The sequence below is a fragment of the Miscanthus floridulus genome, chromosome 9 (assembly GCF_019320115.1).
Source record: "Miscanthus floridulus cultivar M001 chromosome 9, ASM1932011v1, whole genome shotgun sequence".
NCBI classification, from domain to species: domain Eukaryota; kingdom Viridiplantae; phylum Streptophyta; class Magnoliopsida; order Poales; family Poaceae; genus Miscanthus; species Miscanthus floridulus.
This window is the reverse complement of record NC_089588.1, coordinates 409,850-428,932: the sequence shown is the minus strand read 5'-3', so window position 1 is coordinate 428,932 and position 19,083 is coordinate 409,850. Positions and strand designations below refer to the sequence as shown.

At 46.0% G+C, this 19,083-nt stretch overlaps 1 protein-coding gene and 1 pseudogene across 1 annotated transcript; both read right to left on the bottom strand.

Annotated features, from left to right (window-relative positions):
• Positions 1-5,713: 5,713 nt before the first annotated feature.
• Positions 5,714-6,924, bottom strand: LOC136483993 (ethylene-responsive transcription factor ERF110-like; annotated as a pseudogene).
• Positions 6,925-10,124: 3,200 nt separating this feature from the next.
• On the bottom strand, positions 10,125-12,687 carry LOC136481176 (ethylene-responsive transcription factor ERF110-like). Its single transcript, XM_066478528.1, has 2 exons — positions 12,371-12,687; positions 10,125-11,114 (listed from the first exon to the last, which is right to left on the bottom strand). The coding sequence occupies exons 1-2, from the start codon at positions 12,543-12,545 to the stop codon at positions 10,348-10,350; spliced, it is 942 nt and encodes a 313-aa protein (XP_066334625.1). The 5' UTR covers positions 12,546-12,687; the 3' UTR covers positions 10,125-10,347.
• Between the last annotated feature and the right edge of the window lie 6,396 nt (positions 12,688-19,083).

Genomic DNA, 19,083 nt, shown 5'->3' with positions numbered 1-19,083 from the left:
TGCATAATCCATTAGTGTACTGTTCTAATTTAGTTCTATTGTTTGCTTCGTGTATGATTGCAGGGATGCTTGTGTGGTGCTTTATGATCATGTCCAGTCGGTGAGCTTTACATGTTGATGAAGAAGGAGTTCCATTGAAGGTTTGGACTAGAAGAAGGATATGAGTTTAATGCAAGTATAGCATGGGATCTTTCTTGTTGTCCTATTCACTTTAATAATTTAGTCATATACTTGTGTCTACCTTGGATATTAAATAGCTAGGAAACTTACCACGGTTGCCAAGGTAGACACAGATATATGATTAAATTATTAAAGTGAATAGGACAAAAAGAAAGATCCCAGGCTATACTTGCCTTAAACTCAGGTCCTTCTTCTTGTCCAAACCTTCAATGGAACTCCTTCCTCATCAACACGTAAAGCTCACCGACTGGACATGATCATAAAGCACCACACAAGCATCCCTGCAATCATACACGAAGCAAACAATAAAACTAAATTAGAACAGTACACCAAACATATGAAACATCAAATAAAAAGGTTTTAAAGATGTTCTACACGTTACTACGAACACACAGACACGAAAAGCACGCTAATCAGAGCTATAACGGAAAAGTTATGAACTAAACAAGATTTTCTTTAATAAAATAATAGATTAAATTTTAACGTCAAATTTTAAAAGTTAAAAATATATTTAACAGTAGTATAAATATGTAGATTGTGCAATTACGAATCTAACGCAACTTGAACAGGTCAAATCGGTGTAAAAACAAAGATTTTATGGCTAAAATAAAATTAGTGGCAAAACTGTAAATAGATGAAAGCGTATTTTGGATCTAACCAAAGAAACTACATTTTCAAAAGAAGAAAACGTATTTTGAATCTAACAAAGGGATTTTACGCTTTCTGACAGAGAAAACGTATTATGAATCTACTAGAAAGAAACTACGCTTTCGAAATAGGAAAACGTATTCTAGAAGTGCACCATGGACTGCGGGTTATATTACGCGAAACTGCAGGGGCTCTTTAGCAAAAAGAACAGCCAAGGGGTATCGCGTGATCTAGATCCTTGGATTGAGATTAGACGACGCTAATTAGATCAAGGAGGGAAAGAGAGGCGTGGCTGGCCGGAGAAGATGACCACCACGGTGGCTGCCATTGCCGGCGGCGAAGGAGCTTGTCAGCGAACTTAAAACAGGCCCTAGAGACCTCGGATTAACACGGGAAAAACACAGGGAGCAAGAGGAGGCAATGGCGAGACCAACTAGGAGGTCAGAGAGGGCCGCAACGGCACCAAGGCGGCGTGGAGCTCGCTCAAGCGGCTAGGGTTCGTCAGTGGAACCCCGATGATGCGAAGCGAGAGACAAAGAGCGTGAAGGAGGGCGTATGCGGAACCTGCGGCTTGCTTACCTCCGCGCAAAACTCGGAGAGGTCGTCGCGACAACGGAGAAGTAGCGAAGCGATCTCGGTGGCAGCGGCTTAGGGTTTCGGCGGTGTGGCGAGCTCAAGTTAGGGCGGCGCATGCGCTAGGGTTGAGAACGGGGAGGCAGACGCGGTGCGGGGCTCGGTATTTAAGAGGGCAGCGGCGTGGGGCACATGCCAACGATGAGTCGGCGCGGAGGCAGACTCCTGGCGACTGTGTTCGTCGCGGAGACGAGCTAGAGGAGGGAGACGACGCTGACATGCGGGCCCGAGGTGGCAGTGGCACGGAGCGCGTGGCCGGGCAGTCAGAGGGAGAGAGAAGAAAGGGGAGTGGCGGCATGGCTGCTGGGCCGGGCCAAGAGGGAGAAAGGAAGGAGAGGAAGCGGGCCGCGGGGAAGAGAGGCGGGAGCAGGCCGGCTGGGCTTCGGCGAAAGGGAGAGGGACATGAGAGAGTTTTTCATTTTTTTTAATTTTCAAAGCAAATTTTCAAATGAGTCTTGAATTCTCTTTTGAGTTTTGAATCAAACCACTCAATGCAAAATAATATGTAGCAGCATGTATGCACAAACATGTAGCTAGACCTTATATTTGATTTTTAATTTTAAATAAGCTATTATTTTTCTAAATTTAAATGCTCACGAAATATATAATTAAATTAAATTCACCTTTTTTCAAAATTATGCAAATTTTAAGGTGTTACATCTGTACTGGTGTAAAAAAGAGTCCGTCCAAGTCCACTACTGTAAAATCGTATACATAGTCTCCTGTCACCACTTCAACAAACTCGAGAATAATTCTAGGGTTAAGCACCGCCACTCTGTTCTGTCCATATTTGAACTCTTTTGTGAATTTCAAATCAACTTGACGAGTAACGTCTAATATTGAGCCCACCGCTAACATTATGACTGAACTCCATCAAATCATCGGAGAGACCATAAAATTGCACCCCAGGCCTATGGAATTTCATATCTCGAAGCTTGATGCTCTCGCTTTACTGCGAAGACCATTATAGCTTTAATGCATTTGGCCTCTGCGAGACCCCACCGTACAATATGCTCAAATTCAGCTTCGGACAAAAAGGTAGTATGAAATTTGTTGGCCCATTTGCGTGCCCTTAAACCTGGCTTAATTCGTTTATTTTTTTTTCATCCGAAACAGTGTTTTTCTCTCACAAATTCATCCAGTATTCCTCCAAACCATCCAGATTCCTTCAGAATTCAGACAAGCGAACAGGGCCGTTATTCTCGCTTTATCGAGATACAGTCCCAGCTACCTGATAGTAGTGTGACATGGCCCGCCGTGACCGAAGAAGCCACTGACATAGAACCCTCAACGACGACTAATACCAGAGCAACTCTTTACTCCTCTTTAGGCCTTGTTCGGCTGAAATCGTTCTCCACCATTATTCATTCCAGGGCAGGATTAAGTGGTTCCATCCGTGTCACTCAAATCAAGTGGAAGAGTCAATCCGGACCTACGATGGTGCGGCTCTGTTCCCGGCCTTTCTTCGCTCCCCTGCTGTTTCACTGTTTCGTGACAGCTTTGATCAGATTCTTAAACCTCTTTGTGAAGCAACTGAGATTTTATTTATTAGCCAAGGCAAACTAAACCGAGAAAGCAACAAAAGTTTATTCGAGAAGAACCCAAGAATACCAACGTATATCTTCTCTTCGAAAAAGGCGGTAGCACTAATCAGCATGTTCGTTTGGTCGTAAACGATCATAAATTTCTAGCCAGAACAGTATTTTTTTTCACACCAAACCAGTCAATAGTAATAATCCATAATCGTATATGATCGTATCAGCACATTGCCGAATAGCCAGTACATGCCGTGTAGCGACATTTTCCTTTCCGAAAACAGGCAGGCCAGGCCCCTCGCCCTTTCTTGTATCTACTATTCCTTTTCTTTCCAAGAAACTCGGGCTGCTGGGCCTTTTCGAACCCCAGGCCGCTACACCACAAAAACCTTTGTGGGCTTGTGCCACTGTCACCGCTGCCAAGTAACACTGAGACAGCGACCGTCCATTCCTTGCGGCGGCGACAGGGTTTCTTCTCCTTAATGCCATACAGTACAGAGCTCTCTTTCTCTTACTCCCTCCGTCCCGACTAGCCCTGGGCAAATTTAACCGAAAACCGAGAACCGAATCGAAAGAATCGGAACCGAAACCGAAAGAACCGGAACCGAAAAATTCGGTTCCTTATTCGGTTCCTGATATCGAGGAACCGAAATAACTGAAGAAAATTCGATTCCTACTCTCGGTTAACCGAATTAACCGAATGACCCGAATTACATAAATTATACTTCACTTACTTATATTTTGTAGGATTATTTTGGTTTATGTGTAGTGTTTTATATTTGAACTTGTGTTACTATATTGCTATTGTTTTCTTATATATTATTATTATTATTAAAATGAATATAGTGTTGCATAAATTTGCCTTAGAACAAGTATATTTATTATTGTCTTGAGGTCTTCTGAAAAAATTCGGTTAGTTCGGTTAGAACCGAAACCGAACCGAAATGACCGAGAACCGAAATGCTCGGTTTCTAAATTTTTTTTTGGAACCGATCGATTACTGTTTTCTCGGAACCAAATTTTATCAATAACCGAGGGAACCGAACCGAAACCGAGCCGAGAACCGAACGCCCACCCTGAGTCCCGACATAAGTTAACATTAGAGGTCTGGGCATGAAAACCAAGACGAAGGTAAAATAACGATACTACCCTTGTAAAACATCTCGCCTCTCCACCTCAGGCTCAGGGGCCACCTTCACCTTCGCCCCCGAGCCGACCTCGGCTGCTCGATGCGGCTACCTCGACTCCTCCTCATGAACGCGCTCTAGCCCCTCTTCTTCCACTCCGACAGACAGAGACGAGCTCGTGCCGCGCGCGCAGACCCGCGGCGTTGCCGTGTCTCCCGCTGGCCGTCCGCGCCTAGGCCTCTCCGCGTGGTGCTGGGGATGAGCTTGTGTTTCCCGTAGTGGCCAGGGCCGGGCGCCATCTTCATCTTCGTAGTCGGCAACGTACATGCCGCCCTCTCCGCGCCGGCGGCACCACGCGCCATGGCCTCCCAATGCCTCCACGCGCGGGCCGGGGCTGTGCTGCCATCCACGCACGACGGAGGAGCGCTGGATGGGGAGGAGCCACGGAAGAGGAGCTCTGTACTAGAATGGAGTCGTGCTCGCAGGTGCGGCGGCGACGACGAAGAAGCTAAGAGCACCGGTGCGGAACGCGTGAAAGAGAGGAACGAGTGGATGAGGACATTCTGGAGCCTTCCTCACCCCCCCCCCCCCCCCCCCCCCCCCCCCCCCCGCCCTTTTTCCTAGGTCCCACACACCAGTAAACTTATGGCCAGGAATGCTGCCGCAGTGCTACTAGTACGGAACAGCATAGATGACATCCAATACATGCACGTTAATTTGGGAAAATTTTCAAATCCTAGACGTGCGTTTAATACAAGGCCTGTTTTGTTCTAAATAAGTCACCTACTTATAAGTTAAAAAGTGAAATAAGTGATTGCTTTTGTCAAATACCACCAACTTATAAGTCACCCTTGCTTATAAGAAATAAGCCGGTTCATCCCTGCTTAAAACTTATAAGCCACCCTTTTTCACGTGGGGCCCACACCTTTCACTTAACAGGCATGAGCTTATAAGTTATCGACAACCAAACAGACATGACTTACAAGTCACTGATTTTCAATCAGCTGACTTAATAAGTCACCTAACTTATAGAAACCAAACAACTCGTGGAAACCAAACAGGACCTAATATGGGACGGAGGGAGTACCATCCAGCGTTGCCAAAACTCAACTCCATATGCCAGTCTTTCAGTTTTTGACGCAGACGCACCTACATCTTGTCGACGGTACAGGTTGCTCCGGCGGCTAGGGTTCACACCGCAGCTTCCTCGTACGTACGCCGCCGCCCGCCAATACCAAGGCACCAGCTCAGTGCACTCGCAGGCTCGCTCTGCGTCCCGGCAAAGGCAAAGGCAATGCGTCCAATAAACTTTTGGGGCGGCGGCGTACTGTCTGCCGGTGTTTGTTGTCGTCATACCGCAGGCGGCGTTGATCGCGCTCCGCTAGTCAGTCCCCTGTTCCGACGACGACGACAACGAGAGCTTTCTGAATTCTTGTGATCCGGCAGTAAGTGTGCGCGTCGTTTTGGGCAGCATGGCCGTTCTTTCTGCGTCCAAAGTGGCAAAGATGACTTCCTCAAAAAAAAAAAAAAATGAACCGAGCACAAAGCACGACTCGGACGCGCCATTGACGTGACAGCTTCTGGGTTCAGATTCCTAATAAATCTTTCTGTGAAGCAATGGGAAGCTCTTGCCAATTATGAAAAATCGAAGCGAACTAAGGAAGCAACAAGAAACCAAGCATCTCAAAAAGAAAGAATCCAAGAATACGAATTACAAATGCATCCTCTCCAAAAAAGTGCCACACCTAAAATTTCTACGTGACGCATGCGCGTATTTTGTTTAGATGGGGGAAAAAAATAGGTACACGTGTCAACGAACGTGACAAAATCTGGCCAAAATTTTCGAGTGCGCTCGGTGAAAGACTGCATATGGCTTGCGGAGACACAAGCCTGACATCAACGTCATCGTGACGGGTCCCGCGGCGGCGCCGGCCACCACCCGGAGTCCGCCCAACTCGATGGCGGCGGCGACGGGTATCCAGCCCCGCCGTCGCACGCGGACCTGCTTCCCTGCGGCCACCACAGACGGTGATGTCCCGTGGAGCCGCTGCTGTCACCTCCTCGGCCGAAGCTGAAGAGCACCGGGAACGACGAAGACGCCGTTCCGGACGCCGCGCTCACCGCGGGGTGCCGGACAGCGCGCGCCGCCGCCGCAGCCGCCTGGTCGTAGAGGCGCGTTGGCTCGACGGTGCCCTGCAGGAACCGGGCGCACTCCGCGTACTCCTCCCCGCCGCCGGCGGCCATCGCCAGCGCCTGCGACTCCAGCAGAGCCTCGGGCCTCTGCGGCGGAGGGGCAGGCGCATGCGGAAGAGGAATCGGCGGCTGCGCCACGGCGAGCGTGGCGGACTCCTGGAAGTTGAGCTTCGCGCGGCTGCCACGGCCTCCGCGGTGTCGAAGGTGCCCGGCCACACGCGCGCCGCCTTGTGCGGGTCCCGGATCTCCGCCGCCCACTTCCCCCACGGCCGCTGCCGCACGCCGCGGTACCGTCGCCGCGGCGTGCCGGCGGAGTCGGTGGAGGACGGCGAGGGCAGCTGCTCGCTCGGCCCCGGTGACGCCGCCGCCGCCGCAGGCGAGTGCTGCGCGGGAATCCCTGCCGCCCCGTGCTCTGCTCCTGAAAACAGAGCAACGACAATATCGCAATTAGTCACCACTGACCTGCGTGGTGGCGGAGTCGGTGGAGGACGGCGACGGGAGCTGCTCGCTAGAGCCGGGTGATGCCGCCGCCGCAGGCGAGTGCTGTTCGGGAGTACCTGCCGCCGCGTGCTCTGCTCCTGAAAACGGAGCGACAAGAATATCGCAATTAGTCACCACTGACCTGCTCAAAGATTACTTTTTTACTCTTCTCTTAATCATAGGAATTACTGTCAGGCCTTGTTTAATTGGGTGAAGTTTGGGATTTTGGCTACCGTAGCACTTTCGTTTTTATTTGGCAATTAGTATTCAATCATGGACTAATTAGGCGCAAAACGTTCGTCTCGCGATTTCCAACCAAACTGTGCAATTAGTTTTTTTTCGTCTACATTTAATGCTCCATGCACGTATCGCAAGATTCAATGTGATGGCTACTGTAGCACTTTTTAGGAAAACTTTTTAAAACTAAACAAGGCCTCAGTCACAATTCACTCTGCTCCTCACTTGTACCTTGTAACTTTGTATGACTTACTTAAGGGTCACGAACATGAATTATTTTTATTTCTGCTCAACTAAGTGTGGATGATGCGTGTTGCGTGTGGATGAACTGTCAAGAGCAGTGGATTTTGGTGTGTTAATTAAACGTGGTTCTCAATGGAACAGTTTCACACGAAGCGTCTTATTAAAGCAGAGGAATCTCGAGTGTGTGTATGCATCCGTCTCTGTTTAACCAGGAAGTGAGAAGCACATGCTTGATTTGAAGCAAGGGACAATTTAGGTACCTATCTGAGGCATTTGATCCAAATGATTATTTCTTATAGTTGCCCTAGGTGACACGGCAAAGAGAATGCTCTTGTAGCTTCTTCTCTCTTTTCTTCCCAATGCAACAGTGACACAATATAATCGCGCTATCATTCTACGTAACACATAAGAGGAGCCAAACCTTTGGTATCAACTGGTTAAAAGTGTGGAGCCACAATGGCACTTTGGCACTGACATGTCTTTTAGTAGCTTTTTCTGTTTGTTTTCTAGTAGTAGCGACGAAGCATGTATCATCAGCCTGTTCGCTTGCCCGTAAACGATCGTAAATTTCCAGCCAGAAACAGTGTTTTTCTCTCACACCAAACCAGCCAGCAGTAAATAATCCACGATACGATACGGCCTCCCGAACAGGCTGCATGCTTTGGGTTGGTACTGGTGGGAAAGCACGTTCTCATCCATGTATCTTGTACTCGTGACAAATATGTGAAGAGGCTGAACAAGTTCAGGTAGCGTCGTACATTACACACACTAAAGAAAGAACGAAAAAAAAGGGTCACGCACCATCGTACAGTACACACTAGCTAGGTGCATGTCTAGAGCTCAAGGTTTTGGTGAACTTTGCAAGACATCGTTGGTTAGCTCTAATGGTTTCAATTATCTGGCGAAGATTCTCTTGTCTTCTGAGGTCAAAGGGCAATATTGTATGCCCTTAGGCTATCTCCAACAACAACACCTAAAATATTTTGATAGCGCTACAGGCAAAAAGTTCAATACATATTCGGCATCTTCTCCAACAACGAGACACAAAAGAGAATCTTTTCTGTAAATGGGTTTTTAGGAGAGAGGATGCCCATATTTGGGTTGTGCCTCTCAAGCAACCCAAAATAGGTCTCTCGTATAGGTACTCTGTTGGAGACTGATTTTGGATCTCTTATTACCCATTTTAGATTTTGATATCTATATAGGTCCCTTGTTGGAGAAATTACTAACTAGAGCTACATCTAGCACTACTTAATAGGGCCGTAACTCGATTCTTTTTTGGTGAAAACTACACATTATGCTCTGTTAGATGTTGTTTGGCAACTCATGAGCTTCCGTTGTCCCAACATTTGCAGTGGATCTCCATGTAGAACGAGATCCTCTGACGTTGGGAGCTCAACGTCTTGGGGATACAGTCCCCCCCTGACTTTGAATGGCTTTTAACCATTGGATGTAAAATGGAAAGCTCAGATCTGCTGCTATAGTAAAATCGATGCAGTGCCCAATTGAGCAGTGCTGCAGAAATCACTGTTTCTTACTGTGCCGGTAGACTCAAACTACTGTTCGCCTATGACGTTGGAGCGGAACCGGTTCCCGCCTGGGACGGCTAGATGGGCTGCTGGTTGGAGCACTAGGCAAAATGCGGGAGATTACCGGTAAAAAAAAGGGAGAATACGGAAACAATCGAAAATAGTTTAAACCGTTTTCCTATCATTTCCTTATGTTCGGTTAGTGCTACCGTTTCTATTATCCAAAAAAAAAAAACAGAAAACCTTGAAAACGAGCCCTACTGAAATTTCGGTTTCTGTTTTGTTAGCATCGTTCCAGCATGTAGTACCGTACTAGTAACAAATCTGATGGTTTTATATCTTGACATAAGGAAACTGAGTTCGATCTTAATTAAATTGGTACACGGGGTTGTAACACTATGCCACGCCACTTTTTTTCATGACAATTCTCGGGGACTCTCCAGAGTCCCGTGCACAGCGCAAATTGCTTCCTGCGGCGGACTACCGACCGAGGCAATCGCCCTCACAGCCACAAAACTGAGAACTGAAAGAAAACTTGTTGTCACACTGTCCCGTGTATTATTCCAAGTGTGAAAGCAACTACATCAATCAAGACTGGTGTGTTCGGCCGGGGCACGAGCTGGCTATCGCCAAAATCCCTGAACCGACCATAAACGAACAGCTAGTGAAAGTTCACATTCCATGCCCAGCAATTATTACTAAGCACATCAAACGTACGGCTTATTATTAGTGCGTGCAAGGAGCCAAGAACAAGCCAAGAAAATTTGTGCGACAGGCAAGGCTCCACGGCGGTGATGAATGGTGGCACTCGGCACGCCGCGTCCACAGCATCATCTCCCGGCGCGTGGTCCACGCGGGGCCGTCGCCGGCGCCGGAGACCGTCCACCAGACGACGCGGGACTGTCCACCGTACTAAGGCCCCGTTTAGTTTCACCCAAAACCCAAAAATTTTTACGCAGTATCCATCACATCAAATCTTACGGCACATATATGGAGTACTAAATGTAGATGGAAAAAAAACTAATTACACAGTTGGGTAAGAAATCACGAGACGAAACTTTCGAACCTAATTAGTCCATAATTAGACACTAATTGCCAAATACAAACGAAAGTGCTACAATACCTAAAACCCCAAAAAAAATTTGGATCTAAACGCGCCCTAACTATTTCTCCTCCAAAAAAAGTACATAAAACGTACAGTTGATGTGGTTTTCTTGTCAAGTTTATTTTCTTTTCTCTCGTCCCGCCAAAGCTTTTTGCCGCCTTTTGAAAAAAAATAAAAACTGAACCAACAAAGCAAGTAACAAAAAACAAGCATCTCAAAAAGAAAGAATCCAAGAATACGAATTTTGAATGCATCCTCTCTAAAAAGTGACACACCTGATAAAAAGCCTAAAGTTTCTACTTGACGCGTGAGCGTATTTGTTTATATAAAAAAGGGTACACGTGTCAACGAACGTGACAAGATCCGGCCAAAAATTTCGTAATGCGCTCCGTGCAGAGGGCAGATTGGCTTGCGGAGACACAAGCCTGACATCGACGTCATCGTGACGGGTCCCGTGGCGGTGCCGGCCACCACCCAGAGTCCTCCCAACTCGCCGTCGGCGACGACGGGTAGCCAGTCCCAGCCCCACCGTCGCTCGCGGAGCCGCTGCCCTGCGGCCACCACTGACGGTGACGTCCCACCGCGCCGCTGCTCTCACCACCACCTCCGCCTCCAAGGCTGAAGAGCACCGGGAATGACGGCGACGAAGACGACGAGCCGGAAGCCGCGGTCACTGCGGGCGGCCGGACAGCGCGCGCGGGAGCCGCCGCCACCTGGTCGCAGAGGCGCGTTGGTGGCTCGCCCGGGCCCTGCAGGAACCTGGCGTACTCCGAGTACTCCCCGTCGCCGCCAGCCAGCGCCAGCGCCTGCGACTCCAGCAGCGCCTCGGGCCTCTGCGGCGGCGGCAGAGGCGGAGGCGGAGGACGAACCATCGGCGGCGGCGCCGACACGAGCGTGGCGGACTCCGGGAAGTTGATCTTGGCGCGGCTGCCGCGGAACCTCAGCGCGGCCTCGTCGTAGGCCCGCGCGGCGGCCTCCGCGGTGTCGAAGGTGCCCAGCCACACGCGCGCCGCCTTGTGAGGGTCCCGGATCTCCGCCGCCCACTTACCCCACGGCCGCTGCCGCACGCCGCGGTACCGTCGCCGCGGCGTGCCGGCGGAGTCGGTGGAGGACGGCGAGGGCAGCTGCTCGCTCGGCCCCGGTGACGCCGCCGCCGCCGCAGGCGAGTGCTGCGCGGGAATCCCTGCCGCCCCGTGCTCTGCTCCTGAAAACAGAGCAACGACAATATCGCAATTAGTCAATACGAGTACTGACCTGCTCAAAGATTACGTTTTTACTCTCGTCTCCCAATCATAGGAATTACTATCAGTCACAATTCACAGCTCCCAACATACGCACGCAGTTAATTTTTAAACACAAAAGAGGGACCTGTTCATTCTATCTGCTCTTCTGTTGTAACTTCATAGTATGACTTTACTTATCTCAATGGTCAAGAATAGGAATCCGTTTTATTTCTGCTCAATTATTAAGTGTGGATGATGCGTGTTTTGTGTGGATGAACTGTCAAGAGCAGTGGATTTTGGTGTGTTAATCAACGTGGTGCTCAATGGAACAGTTTCACACTAAGCGTCTTATTAAAGCAGAGGAATCTCGAGTGTGTGTGTGCATCCGTCCGGCTCTGTTTAACCAGGAAGTGAGAAGAACATGCTTGATTTGAAGCATTGGGCAATTTAGGTACCCATCTGTTGTCATCATATAGCATATTTGATCATGTTTATGTTGACAAATGATTATTTTCTATGGCTGCCCTAGGTACCACGGCAAAGAATGCTGGTAGTGGTGGGAAAGCGAAGTTTCTCTTGTCTTCTGAGCTCACAGATATTATATGGGAAGTAGACACGGCAGAGGGCAGTATCGTATGCCCTAGCGGTTACTATCTAGAGCTACATCTAGCACTACTGATTAGGGCCGTAACTATAAATTTTTTGTTTTCACATTATGCTCTGTTAGATCTTGTTTGGCAACACTCCTGTTAGCTTTAGTCGCCAGAATATCTGCAGTGGATACCAAGGCGAAAGTGAAGCTAAAAGAACTAGCGTGACTAGATAAATCCTACTTCATTCTTAGAAGTGAAACGATTCTGTGTTATAGCATCAACGTCAGGTCATGAAACCGAGGACATCTCGAGAGCCATGCCAAACAGAGTCGTCTTATCTTGATCAGCGTCCGTGACGGCTGGTAAGTGTGCAGTACTCCACCCGGATGCCGTAGCTGCTACGGTCCTTTTAGCAAGTATGCAGGTCATGCCAACAAATTCCATGACGTGCTGTACGTACTACATGTAGTTGCCAAATTTTTCCATGCATGCACAACGGGAAGCCAGCACGTAAAGAGAAACGAAAGAAAAATGAGAATAGGAACAACAGGTGGCATGGCCAATGGAACCGAGCAACCGCAAGGGCTGAGCAGAGTACGCCAAGCGCTGCTCTGTTTTGAGCGACAAGAGGATCGATCGGTTACCGTGAGCGGCCGGCGTCGTAGGACGAGAGGACGGCGGCGGCGGCGTTACGTCTCCATCGTAGTAGTCGCTCCACCACTGCCCCTCCGCCGACGAGACCTGACCGTGACCGCCACTGACCGGCGCCGGCGCCGCTGCCCCGCCGGCGACGACCGAGGACAGCGCGTCGACCATCATGGACGCCTCCCGGCTCCGCTCGTACCCCGACAGAATTCGCCACGTGGCCGCCTCCTGTTGCCCGTCGTCGTCGTCGTCCTCGCCGGAGAGCCGCGGCGGCGGCCCTCCTCCTCCTCCTCCTCCTCCTCCCTCCGCGTTCGCCACCCTGGGCGTGCAACGACAATATGGCTTGTGCTTCCCTCCTCTCGTCTCGTCTGGAGTGGACGACCAGCGCCATGTATGTTTATATATAGGCGGCGCATGGGCACGTGTCCGGCCCTGGAATTTCCACGGAGTTTTGCTTCTTCTTTTTTCCTGTGCCGAAAGGCAGCTCAGCCGTTTTGCGTACAGTGAGCCAGCAGTAGCACAGAGGAGGTGCAATGCATTCGGCCACGCACGGCACGGCGCGCGAATCATCCTTTCGGCTCGGTCTGTTCGTTTCCTTCGTCCGTACGGCAAATTCATACGTACGGGTCGGTCGGCAGGAGCTGGATGGCAAGTTCGCTTCATCCGGACGGACGCCTCTGTTTGACGCTGTGGAGTGAGAACGTCTAGAATCCAGCCGGCTTATCAGCTCAATATTTTTCTATCGCAACAAAACAACTTTGACTGTTTTATCAGACGACTTTAATACTAACCGAACAGGCTCTAGGTTAGGACGATCAGTATATATATATATTTTTTACTCTCTGTTTGTTGGTTCATAAAAATGATAGAGTATGTACATGAGTAAAATAAAACGGAGGAGAATTCGGGAGCAAATTGGTTGCGAATATATTAAACTGGAATTCGATTGTTCGCGGTGATTCGGTGCGTTCACACACGGCCGACGACGCATGGTTGACCACCACAAATTGGTCTGACCACACCTCCACAATTGTGCGTCCAGATTGGTGGTTGCGGTGCCACTGTGACTGTGATTACCGCTGGCCGTCGCTGTAATAAATTAATAATAACACTCGTACTTGCAGTAATACTCCTACAGTAATTACCTACCAGTTCTCCGCCGCGACGAACCGCCGAGAAAGCTGTAGCGAAACCCGAATAGGCTGTTGCCTTGTCCCAACTCGTTTTCCTCAGAACCAAGCTAGTCTTGCCTCTTGCTGGTGGACACTTGGCAGCAAATAGAGTCTTCTCCATTCTTCTCCAATTAGGCAAAACACAAATATCATAGCTTGTGTGTGTGTGTGTGTTTTTTTTTCCTATGCACCAGTATTGCACAGCGTTTGTAAACCACGCATTCCTTATTTTAGAAAGGAACTTGAATACTAAATACTCCTAGCATAATCAGTGGCTTCACAATATATATGGAGTCACACTCCCCACCTCTAGGACATAGAACAGTTCCCTCGATGTTCTCTAAACCACACATCCAATTATCCGTCGATGATTACGACTTGTACAATTTCACATATACCATTTCATATTCCGGGGATCATTCGTGCTTCCATTCTTCTCTAATGACCTCACCACCTTCTACAACACTATTACCAAAAGTATTTTCAGTGCCCGACGTTTTTATAGAGCTAGGCAGACCAACCACGTAGATTAAATGCTATATGTTATCAGGTCTTTTACAGATACGGCCTATCCACATCTATAAATCGTTAGAGTCGCCAGTCTCTGTTATTACTATTTAGGCATTGTTTGGATGTTATGGTATTCATCTCAAACACATGTGTTGGGATGAACTAGGGTGGAAAATTTAGTTTAAGTTCTACTCTAATCCATACCCGAACATGTAGATTGATGGAGATCCGATTACATCCAAACAAGACCTTAATAGGGTCGTAAATGGTACATACATTTTCCGACTGACTGATCGAGCGAAGAAGCTAGTGTGTGAAAAAAAAAACTCCGGTAGGATGGACAGTACGTGTGTCAAGAATGGATGGGTTTCTGCATTTTGAATTTAGTTAGTTATCCGGAATCCAGTAGCTAGTCTGCCGCCAGCAGTAGTGCCGATATGCATGTTACAAGATTAGCCCGTTTCTTTTGCAATGTTGGGCCAAGAGGCCTAATCGTGCCGCTTCATTGCTTCTTTACTTTTTATTTCGTAATTTATTAACTTAATTTTTCCTTGTAATTAATGCCACGAACACTCTTCTGTTGATATGGAACAATTTTTTTTATGAAGCTAGAATACTTTTATTTTACCGTGAAGCTAGAATACTTTTATTTTATTGTGAAGCCAGAATATTTTCTTGTGAAGCCAAACCATTTTTGCTTTTCACGTGAAGCTAAAATATGTTTCTTATGAGGAATATTGTTCCTTCAAACCTAGAACATTGTTGTCATAAACCTATAATATTTTTTAAAGTTAGAACATTGTTATTGTTATAGCTGGAACATTGTGTTTCCTGAAAATAACCTGGAACATTTATTTATTTTGAAGTTAGAAAATTGCTCTTACGAAACATTTTCGGGATGATTTGTTCTTTTTTCTCATTTTTTTAAAGCTACCATTGTTTTTTTATTTTTTATTTTCCCATTTATTGTTTATGCCTGTAACACCATGCATAATTTCTCGTGAAGTTAGAGAACCCCTGATATTTTTATTAGTGAACCTAAAATACTAGTTGTTCCCCTAGCAGAATAATTTTTTCATGAACCTTGGACATTATTCTTTTGTATCTAAAATATTTTTCTGTGAATCTAGACATTGTTATCATATATCCTAAACCTAGAATTTAGTAATATTAAGGAATTTCATTCCATGCATGCCCTTGCACTATTAACCACACATAAAAAATTAATGGACATATGAAATTGCTGTGTAAGGTAGACAAATTTTCCAAGGTCCAATTAATCTAACAGGCCTTACATGTGATGTGAGTACTGCGAAATTACTTGCATTCGTGGTAGGGAGAGCACGATCGAGTTTCTAAGAAGGTTGACGTTTTACACATGTGAATATGTGATAGACTATATGGTTAAACACGTACTCCTTCTTGTGGTAGGGAGTACTGTATATCATAACAAAAATGCTATAAAAAGCGTCAACAGGCCTTACATGTGAGTACAGTGGCACTAGTTGCATCATATTCGTGATAGGCAGGCACATGATATAGAGTAGTACATTTTGCAAACATATGTTTGCAATCGTTGCGTTTTGGTTTGCAATGCATCCAGATGCTGATGCTTCATCTGGTTGCGCGTACTACATCCACAGAAGCTTATTAGCCGTACTGTTTCAGCAAAATAATAGTATTTTTCTATCACAACAAATACGCATAAACATCAACCGTTTTTCCAGCCAGCCGAACAGAGCCCCAGTTCCCACCCAGCTCCTAACTGTGCATTGCCACTCCCGCCCCTACCCTCGCTCGCCCCTCCATGCCGTCGACGCCTAGGCTCCCCACTACTGCTGGCGCAACAACAACAACAATGCCGTCACCGGTTCTAAAATAGGTTCAAACAGTTCAATCAAACCATGAACCAGAGACTTTGGCTATTTCAGTCTCCAGTCCGGTCCTTATAATTATGATGAAAAGATATAGAGAATGATTTTTATTTCAACAACTCTTCAAATAACGATGATTTAGAAAGTGAGTTTAAGAATGACCCTTCGGATGCTTTTAGCCAATTTTATAAATCGATTTCTAGATGCAGATCATCCTAGAAACCATTTGTTGAGACGGTTCTTAAACCATCTATAGAGACGGTTCTCGATAGAGTCGTCTCCGCCTAAAAAGAATGGAGCCTCTAAAAAAATAGTTGATGTAGCAGTGGTAAGCATGCAATTCCATTTTCATTCCATTTTCTGGACATTTCATAACTCTATTAACCAACAATCACAAGGAACGCTGATGTTGCAGTTACACAATATTTGTGTTGGAATTGGAGACCACGGCAAGATTACAAACGTGTGACTTAGTAGTTCGGTCGGGAGTTGACCAGATGGCAGACGATTGACGACTTAGGCCTTGTTTAGTTGGCGATTTTTTTTAGAAAATAGTACTGTAGCACTTTCGTTGTTATTTGGCAATTAGTGTCCAATCATAGTCTAATTAGGTTTAAAAGATTCGTCTCGTGAATTTCGTCTAAACTGTGTAATTAGTTTTATTTTTTTATTTATATTTAATGCTTCATGCATGCGTCTAAAGATTCGATGTGACGAGAAATCTTGAAAAATTTTGTAAAATTTTGGAAACTAAACAGCACCTTATTAGAAAGCAATGTCGCCGTTGAGCTGCAGCACAGTAGCTACGACTAGTACTATTAACCGACCTGATTGCACGCTATTAACTACTCCTAGCTAGCAGTACCCCGAACGCATCTTCTACGCTAAAGTTGAGGAGGTGTCATATGGTGTTTAGATATGGATCATAAAACTAATTACAGAAGCTGTGATTAATTTGCAAGACGAATCTATTAAGCCTAAGTAATCTATCACTAGCACATATTTACTGTAGCACCATATTGTTAAATCATGAACTAATTAGCCTTAATAGATTCGTCTCGCAAATTAGTCTTAATCTGTACAATTAATTTTATAATTAGTCTATATTTAATACTATAAATTAGTGTCAAATATTCGATGTGATTGGGACTAAATTTTAGGAGGTGGAAACCAAACACCCTTTGGAGTAGTCAAACACATGGAGACATTGCAATCATGCGTCAGTTGAGACATCAAGCTCCATTGACGTACTCTCAGGTCACGTTTTGAAAAGTTATAAGAAATTTGGGAAACCTAGCAAACAAACATCACATGCAGATCGACATGCATGCATACTCTCTAGAGCCTACATGTGAGTAGAGTAGAGTATACGTCATTGTGGTGTCGTAAGAAGAGCAAATTTATTGACTTGCTGTAGTCATATCACTACCGGAAACAGAGACTTTGCCGAGTACAAAATTCTTTGCCGAGTGTCAAAAATCGGACACTCGGCAAAGACCTTCTTTGCCGAGTGCCGCACTCGGCAAAGAGTTCTTTGCCGAGTGCCGGGCACTCGGCAGAGAAGAGCACTCGGCAAAGGACTTCTTTGCCGAGTGTCAAACTCTCGGCAAAAGCTCGGCACTCGGCATAGGTTGTCACGCGTAACGGTGTTTGGCCACGTCCTTCTTTGCCGAGTGCCTACTGTTAGGCACTCGGCAAAGATTTATTTTTTTAAAAATTTTTTCTTTGCCGAGTGTCTCAGATCTGGCACTCGGCAAAGATTTTTTTTTTGGAATTTCTTTGCCGAGTGTTCCAGATCTGGCATTCGGCAAAGTTTTTTTTTTAAAAAATACTTTGCCGAGTGCCCCTGACACGGCACTCGGCAAAGATTTATTTTTTTTTAAAAAAAATATCTTTGCCGAGTGCCGTGTCAGGGGCACTCGGCAAAGAGGAATTTTTTTTTAAAAAAATTCAAAACCCTCTTTGCCGAGTGCCTTATTCTTGACACTCGGCAAAGACCCCTTTGTCGAGTGCCATGACCCGGCACTCGGCAAAGTTTTTTTGTTTTTTTTGTTTTTGGCCTCCAAATTTTTTGTGCAGCCCTTTTAAAGCACCAGGAACTCCTAGTTAGAATTTGGGTATTTTTTTTGGCTTTTTGATATATTTAGTTACTTTATTTCGTTTACTTGAATTTTTTTGAAAAATATAATTTTGAACTGCACGTGGTACGAATAATGCAATTTAATGATTCAAAAATTGATGGTCATGTTACTGAGTGTAGTGTGAGGCCGTATCCAGGAACGGACCCGAAATTTCGGACATCTTGTTCACGAAACATGACCGCGAACTTGCGTGCGAAGTGTTTTTAAATTCTATAAAAAGCAAACGAAGTCTGAAAATCATGAAACTTGTTGAGATGTCGTGATATCATATGTGGAGGCTATGATAAAAAAATTCAGAAGATTTCGTGCTCGTTGTCACGTACGATGCTTACAAACCAGAACATCTCTACATGAGCCTCATGTAGAGATGTTCTGGTTTGTAAGCATCGTATGTGACAACGTGCACGAAATCTTCTGAATTTTTTTATCATAGCCTCCACATATGATATCACGACATCTCAACAAGTTTCATGATTTTCAGACTTCGTTTGCTTTTTATAGAATTTAAAAACACTTCGCACGCAAGTTCGCGGTCATGTTTCGTGAACAAGATGTCCGAAATTTCGGGTCCGTTCCTGGATACGGCCTCACACTACACTCAGTAACATGACTATCATTTTTTGAATCATTAAATTCCATTATTCGTACCACGTGCAGTTCAAATTTATATTTTTCGAAAAAAATTCAAGTAAAAGAAATAAAATAACTAAATATATCAAAAAGCCACAAAAAATTCCCAAATTCTAACTAGGAGTTCCTGGTGCTTTAAAAGGGATGCACAAAAAATTTGGATGCCAAAAACAAAAAAAACAAAAAAACTTTGCCGAGCGCCGGGGCATGACACTCGGCAAAGGGGGTCTTTGCCGAGTGCCAAAAATAAAGCACTCGGCAAAGAGGGTTTTGAATTTTTTTAAAAAAAATTCCTCTTTGTCGAGTGCCGTGTCAGAGGCACTCGGCAAAGTATTTTTTAAAAAAAATAAACTTTGCCAAGTGCCAGATCTAGGACACTCGGTAA

Bases quoted from the DNA above. Each gene is read 5' to 3' on its own strand.
- LOC136481176 (XM_066478528.1), bottom strand. From the start codon at position 12,545: ATGATGGTCGACGCGCTGTCCTCGGTCGTCGCCGGCGGGGCAGCGGCG. The intron at 11,115-12,370 runs GTAACCGATCGA...CTCTGTTTTCAG, and splicing joins TACGACGCCGGCCGCTCACG to GAGCAGAGCACGGGGCGGCA.